This window comes from Ornithodoros turicata, chromosome 10, assembly GCF_037126465.1.
Source record: "Ornithodoros turicata isolate Travis chromosome 10, ASM3712646v1, whole genome shotgun sequence".
NCBI lineage: Eukaryota > Metazoa > Arthropoda > Arachnida > Ixodida > Argasidae > Ornithodoros > Ornithodoros turicata.
The window spans coordinates 15197789-15206389 of record NC_088210.1 but is presented as its reverse complement, the minus strand read 5'-3'; the positions used below and the strand labels follow the sequence as shown (position 1 = coordinate 15206389).

The 8601-nt window shown below is 46.0% G+C and overlaps 1 protein-coding gene across 1 annotated transcript; it reads right to left on the bottom strand.

Annotated features, from left to right (window-relative positions):
- Window positions 1-1558: 1558 nt before the first annotated feature.
- LOC135370623 (3-oxoacyl-[acyl-carrier-protein] reductase FabG-like) lies at window positions 1559-6307 on the bottom strand. The gene is made up of 10 exons (XM_064604403.1): window positions 6222-6307; window positions 6010-6149; window positions 5452-5544; window positions 4941-5079; window positions 4792-4832; window positions 4500-4569; window positions 4292-4328; window positions 4159-4222; window positions 2754-2913; window positions 1559-1632 (listed from the first exon to the last, which is right to left on the bottom strand). Exons 1-9 carry the CDS (start codon window positions 6256-6258, stop codon window positions 2755-2757), a joined length of 780 nt encoding a protein of 259 aa, XP_064460473.1. The 5' UTR covers window positions 6259-6307; the 3' UTR covers window positions 1559-1632; window position 2754.
- Window positions 6308-8601: the final 2294 nt, after the last annotated feature.

Genomic DNA, 8601 nt, shown 5'->3' with positions numbered 1-8601 from the left:
ATGCTACACACACTACCTAGAGTCATTGAAGTAGTATATGTGAAGACAGAAATTGAAAGGGGGATCAGGACATTCGGATCCCCCCCCCCTTTCTATATATCCGGGCCTGCACACAGCAACCAGCTCTCATCATATCTCATGTGCTCCTCACCCAGAGTACGGTCGGTTAGGCATGGTTTGCGCATCCAGGAACACTACAACGTAAAATATGCGTCCATGCAAATCAGTAGAAACCGTAGATCTGACACCAGGAAGCCAAGTTTTGCAGCTACAGAAATGTGGTTGTCACTTTGTGGTCGCGCCAACCATGCCTGATGCAAACAATGCTTATGGCGGTAGAAGACGAAATAAATCTATTTATTCTAGTGTCTAATCTAGTTTTCACATAATCAATTAGCACATATCCTTTGGCTGCAGGGGGAACATTCCACATGTAATGGAATTTTGAATTACGAAGAACAAGGATTAACTTGTCTCTTGAGACTCAACAGTAAACTTGCGTAACTTCGTAACAGGAAAAGAAAAAAAGGGAGAGAGAAAGCTGTCAGAAAGTCTGTGCAGTCTTGCAGTAAAAGTGCTTTTCTTATCATACGACATATTGGAGGCCATGAAAACAATAGAAAGCTCACTGTAACCCGATTATATCTCATTCATACCTTTCAGTAACAAGTGGCCGCAAACTGACGTCATAAATCTCTTGATTCTGTTAGTGGCTTTCTGCTGGCGGCTAGGGAATTGACCAATCATTGTTATACTTTGAACTAGCAAAACACGGTGTGCCACGTTATGTTGTCACTGCCACCGATGGCTTTCAGGTTTCCTTTAGCTCACATTGGAACTGAAAATTCGCTAAGTTTAGCCTGTAGAGAGGTCAGAACTACCAGATATATGTACACCATTATGGATAATCGATTACCCTAATGTATTCGATGAAATACTATTCTAATCTAATGTCGAATACATGGTTGCTGTATTCGACCCGAATAACAAATACTCTGAAAATTTGCACAGCCCTAAAGGTTATAGCACTACTGGAAGGTGCCCGTAGTGCTGACAGTCGCACAGAATGACCTTATAGGAATCTGTCCTAGTACAGTGAGCTTCATTGAAAGCAGTTTGCTCCTTGCTATGCCTGAAAGTCTGCGAATTTCCACTAATGTAAAATAGAACTGGTAACCACCCTAATGCCAATTCCCGTCAAGATCCCACTGTGGAGCAGGTTTGGCAGGGTACTATAGTTCCCGTTCTCTAGCCAGTATATCTCCGGCTAATTACAAACTTCAAGTCAAGTTCTCTAGCCAGTATATCTCCGGCCAATTACAAACTTTGCATGGCGTTTTATCTAGCCTTGCAAATTTGGGGCAATGTGCCAGGCCGCCACCTGTCCCTGCTACACCCACGAACAACACATACCACCTCCAGATAAGCTCACGTGGTTTTCCACAACGTCCAAGAAGGTCGTCAGGTGAGCAAGATGTCATCGTTTGTCGACACAAACGAAAAAAAAAAAAAAGTTAAAGGCGCATTTGGTATATTTATTTTTATTAAGATAATGATAACAAGATTTCCTAGAAAAAATTTGTGGGAACTGCAATTGTTTGCAGCAGTTCACTTGGCATGCTGTTACAGCACCTGAAAAATAAATACGATATCTTCGTAAGATTACATCAGGGTCATTACATTACAGGGGATTACATTTTTCCTGAGAATGCACATGTTACATGATGTAATTTCTCACGGGGATTCAAATAAAGTTAAATCGAAGGAGCACTGGAAGATGCTCCTATACATCAAGCAAATGTGGAGTGTGCAGTTCAACTACTCCGACACTGTCAGGCTAGCTATTTTCCGGTATACTAAGCTAAGCTTATACTAAGTTTTGACCAATTCGAGACCTCTCTGGATTGTCGTGCTCTTTGACAGTGAGAGCACAAATTCCTCTTTCATGTGCTCACACAGATTCTTTCCCAAATCTGAACCCCGAATTGAAGGTTGCCACACTCAGGCATCTGTTTGGCAGCAAATGCAACTAAGTCACAATTTGTACCAGACCAATACAGTTTGAGTAACTGAGCCCGATTTCTCTATGAATTGCACCGGAATTGTCATGAATTTAGAGCACATGTTTTCTCTACTCAAATCGCAAATGACTCCCGTTACAGGGACAACTCATAAAACACTTAAATGAGTTGTCCTGGTATGAACTGGGCCTGGTTGGCCTGGTATGAACATGGGTATGAACGACGTCGTGGCGACTTGGTGATGCCGGACGCGGCGTCGTGAGCGGGCGGCGGAAGTAGAGGCGCATTTCCGCCGCCCCGTCAGCGCGCACGATTTTCATGTTCCCATCACAGTGGCATCCCGTCATCCAAAGCAGACGAAAAATCAGGAGGCGTGGCCTTTCTCTGTCACCTTATTGGTCGCCAGTGTATCGTTCTCGCCACCTCTCGCCGACGTCGTGAAAAAGACCGGCATGGCAATTTTTTTTTTTTGGCTAGATGGCTCTCCTCTCCCGACTCCGGAAATGCGCGTCTATTTCCGCCGCCCGCTCCCGACGTCATGTCGAGAGTCGCCAGGTGACCCTAACGAAAACGAAAGAAAATTGCCGTCGACGCGTGGGGTGCCCAACATAAAGTTCTCTGTTGGTTCCGATGGTTTCGGTTTTGTTTCCGTGCCACACAAGCACTTTTTCTGACCTGTCCCGGATTTCGACGACGCCAGGGCCGAAAGGGTTACAAACATTAAATCCCTACCTCATCGTGGACACGTAACGATGCGTCCACCGTCCACTGCCAATGTCTGGCCCGTGATAAAGGAAGCGTCGTCCGAGGCGAGAAACGCTATGGACTTGGCCACTTCACTGACTCTTCCCACTCGTCCCAGGGCATTAGTTGTCTTGCTGTGTTCCAAGAACTGCATCATTGTTTACAACTGTGAGGCAATAGGGCAACGAAAGGAGGGGAAAGTTCGCTTTCTTGTACCCCTGTCATATGGGTAGTCTTCAATTGTCATTCAGTTTCAAAGATCATTCAATGTAACAACCATTGACTTCTGAATTTAGCAAAGGTTACACATTTTGATCGCGTAGAAACAGAAGTTGACGTTTCTGGTGCTTCAAACTTTGCAGACAGAGTCATTCGCCTTAAGTTCTATCAGTGCCTTAAGTTCACTATCACTGCTATCACTTTGTAGAAAAACAGTTGAAAAACAAAGCAAATTCTCACACCATGCATTTCCTATGGCCGCCCACAAACCGCCATGTTTTCCTCTCTCTGCTTCACGTTCACATCACCACGTACAGGTGGCGCTGCCTCGAAACCCTGCATCCCCTGCATATGCAGGCAGCGCCACCAATACGTAGTGGTGTGAACGTGATGCAGACAGAGGAAAACATGGCGGTTTGTGGGCGGTATGGGTCATAGGAAATGCAGAGATGGGAATTTGCTTTGCTTCTAACTTGTTTTCTACAAAGTGAGAGCATCTGAAGAAAATATGGATAAAACTTAAGGCGACCGCGACTATCAGTCTGCAAAGTTTGAAGCGCCAGAAACGACATTTGCTAAATTCACCCTGTATACATGCTCGGTGGGGATAGGCACACTCTAAGAAAAAAAAAAAGGAATAAAACGGGGAGTAATTGCAGCTTCTACTCCCCTAGTGTGCAATTACTCCCCATTTTAGTCCCCTAACCCAACATTTAGTCCCGACATTTACTCCCCAGGACTGCAAATTGTCACTAAACTTCGCGAATGGTCTCCTGAATGCAACAGTCCACGTAAATATGTGCCCTTGGTCAATTTGAACGACATAAGGCTGTATAACTCAGACCAAGTAGCAATTTTCCAGCCACAGAGAATACGAAACAGTTAGCGCATCTTCCTTCGCAAATTGTGCCCTAGTATGGCGCAAGATTTTATATCACTCGACATATCACGGTTGACGGTTTGCTTCAAAGTATTTTCGTGCATGCGCACCAATTATGTACCTGGGACTCTTACAACAGCGCGTGAAATGCGGTCTTCACTCTGTGACATTCATTTACTCCCGTGTATTTACTCCCGAAAGGGACTATTTTTTGTGGCAATGCAATTACTCCCCAAAAGGAGTAAAAGTACTCCTTTTTTTTCTTAGAGTGCACTTGAGCGACGGAGGTATTACCTTGGCATAGTCGTCTTCACTCATACCGCCACGCTTGTGCACCTCGGTGACAATGGTACCAGGGCTAACGCGGAGGAAGTTTTGAAGTCAGTGCACTCCTGAAACATTTCCTACACTGTGGCAAAGTACGTACTTTACAGCATTGACACGAACTCCGTCGGGAGCCAGTTCTGCAAAGCATGAAAGATACTTTGCGTGATGTGAGGCTTAAGCGTTGTGTGTGGAATGTTCAGTCTTCAGACTCTTCAGGTCACCAACAACTTCCCCAGAGCCACCGTTTCATTCTAAATACCCCACAGCCCTACCTATCGAGAGAGCTTGCAAAGATAAGAAGCACTAACCAAGTGCAGCTGTTCTTGTCAGTTGATCCAAGCCGGCCTTGCTGACGTTGTACGCCATTACACCGGGAAACTGCCAGGAAATGAAAGACCCAAGTTCTATTCCCAGATGCAAACAGACAATCGGGTTATATGCTTAGGGAGTGACCCGGCCCGGCCGGCCCGGCATTCCGGTAAGCCCGGGCCCGTGCAATGCTCTAGTGTCCAGTCCCTTTACCTAATTGCAGCGCATGTATCTCTGCACAAACCAGTATAGTCATTTTAAAAATGGTGTTTAGTTGAAAAGGTCACTTACTGCACGCAGGCCGGCGACACTAGATACGTTTACGACAGTTCCTGAAAAAAAAAAAAAAAGGGGGGGGGGTCACAAAAAGCATTCTGTATTCCGTTCTCCAGTACCTTACTCGATAACTACCACAAGAAAACTGCCCGACACACACTTGCCTTCAGTTTTGCGTATGTGTGGAATTGCTAGCTGCATCATATGAAAGGCACTGCGCAAGTTGATGTTCATAATCTGGTCGTAGACATCCAGTGGGGTGTTCTCGGTGGTGCCATTTTTCAGGATGCCCGCGTTATTTACCTGGGTGTATGACGCAAATCATTGCACATCTCCTCAGTGCACGACCTAAAAGGGCCGTGACACTTCACTCCATGCTAATGCAAAATATGGTTATTCAGATCGACGTGAAGATGCATTCAACTGGACCCTGCTCTGGTTGTGTTGTGGCGCTTGCATGAAGTACAGCATGAGCACAAACACATGATGAAGGCACAAATAAACAAACAACTACTATAAACCGTAAAAATACGCGATATATACAAAATAGTACACTATATAAGATAAACAACAAATAAATCAACATACAAATAAAACAAACAAATGTTTGTGTAATGCACCGCGTATGTCAAAGTGTCACAAGCCCTTCGGTTTTGTTTGACGACCAGCACTTACAAGGATGTCGAGTCTCCCGAAATACTGTAGAGCCTTGCTCACGGCAGCTTTTGCGCCTTCCTCTTCGGCAAGGTCTCCCACTACAGTTAGGACCTGTGGGCATAGAACGGCAGTTATGTCCGTCTGCTTTTCAGCAGTTGTACACCAAAGATCAGCAATCGATGTGGGCAGCTGATCAATCACTTCTTTTCAGCTGGAATTTTTCTGTAGAGCTCCGAAGTGCGGAGCATTTATGCCGCAGAATCGATTACCATCAGTGCATTCAGTACACATAGCAGCAATGACGGAATCCTATAGGTAAGGGCAACAGGCGACAGCCTGCAAGCTGAAGCAGAAGACACTGAAATCTAAATTTTCCAGCGTGTGTTTTACTACCACTTATCTAACCAAATTTCACCCAAAACTATTTATAAACGAAGCAAGTGAAATGTACGAAAGGATGCTGCAACGTTTCCCTTCTTGCCTTTTAGAGTTTGGCCGTTGGCTACCGTTACCATGTACACGATGTGACTCGGTGGTGAACACGATAATCAGACACTTTGCATTTGGCACGCATACCTTGTCCTTAGGCAATCCACTCTCGCAGCACCTTTTTGCTACGGCCCCCAGTGCAGTGACATTGCGACCACAGAGCGCTACAGAACAGCCAAGTGAAGCAAAGTGGACAGCTGTCCCTTCGCCGATCCCCGACGAAGCACCTGAAGTGAGTACAGTACGTCAGAGACATCAAGTTCACGCAAACGTAAGCCCAGGGCTTAGTAATTGCTTACCAGTAATTAGCGCAACTTTGTCTTTGAGACTCGACATTTGAGGGAAAATACTGTCCCGTTCACTAACAAAACTAAGACAACATCAGTCACCGGCTCGTCGAAGTGTTATCAAGTTATCAAGTGGGATGAACAGGGAGGAGGATTCGGGATTTCTTCGAGTAACGATATTTCCGAATGTAGATAGCACCACGTCTTAGTAGCATTTTAAATATTTTTTATACGTTTTTCGTTTTGCAATCCCTGTTTCTGTGTTTAACGGAAACACAGCAAGAAATTTTGATAACCTTTGCGGGTGTGTCCATCAGAGACAGTTGACGGAACTTGCGCAATCGTAGCCGAGGAACCTTTATCCGTCATGTGCTGCACGTGCTCTTGGACTGATCCTCACGAAGATAAGTCGATATCTCCGATTATCGCCAAGATAAATTGCCAGAAGTGACAATTTATCTCCATGCTTGTCGCGTCCCTCATCACCACGTTGTGTTTGTTGCGACAGGCCCGCCAGGACGTCGCTCTCTCTGCTGGGGAGTCCCCCTTGCACGTTTCTCTCGCTGCGTCCTGTCATGTTTTCTCTTCTGCTCGTTCTCCTCCTCCTCAGTGAGATGCCGTTTTCGTAGCCGTACCGACCACCTTTTGCAGCAAAACGCAGCACACATGCCACTCTACCAGTCACTGCTGAACCCATAACCACGTGGTCTGATTCTGCGCCGCAAGCCGCGCCGGCAGTGAGCCTAGTCAGCCTGCCAGTGAGGTCGCGCTTCGCAGCCTGCGCCACGCGCCGACGCTCCACGCCCTGCTGCGACGCGCATAGGCTGCTCCTGTGTGGTACCCGTGGCGCTTTCGCTCACGTTGTTGAGAAAATTCGCGTGCCACGGGAATGGCGATGCATTAAAGGGACTATGAAATTTCCCGAATCCCTTTTTCTTTTTTTTGCTGTAAACTGTTCTTCCCGCCGAGAAACTAATGTGCCAGACATTTTTCCGGGCGAGATCGCTCCACTCTGTGAGAAGCGCGCGCTTGAAGTGTCTCTTCCGCATTTCTCCTCTCCCGCGCGCTTTCTCCTGCAGATCGGGTAATTATACGGGCTCTCTTTTTGGCCCCCGTTACGTCACCGGTGTTGCGTCATGCCAAGTAATGCTCGCCCATTGGCGGCGTTTGCGCCTGGTGGTCATACCTACAAGGCCTCTGGTCGCGTCTGAGGGCTGAAGTTTCTCTTCTGAAGGCGTCCGGATAACACGCGATAATGAACAGCTTTTTGTGCGTGAATCGTTTGCTACACTTGCGCTGGCAGGTATGACATGTGAGCTGTACTTTTTCAATGAATGAAATCGTCTGCTCGGCGGCTGTTCACAACAGGGAACCCAAGCACCCATCTCCGTGGCTATGAGGTTTTTGCTTGACGCGTTATGTGGGCCTCTAGCGATTGGCCGCAACGTTGTATTGGTTGTATCGCCGTCACCAGTGGAAAGCGTCTGGTGGTTGCTTGGCGTTGCAGTTATATTTACATGTTGGCAGTGTGACAACAAGTGCGTTGTGAAGTGCGACTGTGATATTTGGAAGATGTTCCTCTTTGCTGCTCAGTTTGTTTGCACGAATTGTCGTAAAAGACTGGGTGGTCTAATGTTTTGTTTTACCTTTTTTAAACCCCCTGTTCTTCGTCATCATTACTATAATTATTCAAAGCAGCTTCGCGCCTTCAAGCGATTCTGATTTACTCTGCATTGCTTGTTCTACAGACGAGACAGGATGGCTGTATTTCCTTCTTTTCCCAAGGACTTGTTGTTTGCCGAAGAGTATGTTTCACGGAAGAATTTATGAGGTATTCAATGTCGAGCTCGTCGTAAATCTGAACATTTAGCATTAACACCCACTGTGCCTACAGAAACTCAACTGCAGCGTATTCTGTAAGAGTATTCTGCACATCGTATATATTTATGATAACTGTCTGTTGTTTAACACATTTGTTGTTCAACCAGGTTTCCAATACTGTGCAATACATCCATAACACCGAGACTGAGGGACACAACCCAGACACCAGTTCGCATGCGTCATTATCACCTTATATTACATATATACGCTTTATATTACCTTATGTGTTACATACGTCTGAAGTCACGAGTTGAGGTAACTGAAAAGAAGCAAAAAGCCCCAGTAGTCACGCAGCATGCCCTATATTTTGCAGTTACGAAAACGACAAGTAATTGGTACTATTTCAAATAAACTGCTTTTTGGTCTTCTGGCGGAAATCTGCTTTCTTCGTGAAAGAACTATTCCATTTGCCACCTGGACAGAGAGCCCTCAGCTGTGCAGGCTCCACCAAGGGTGTGGGCACACTTGTATGTGTGTCAAGGATGAAGGCACTAGGCTGAAACAGATGAAA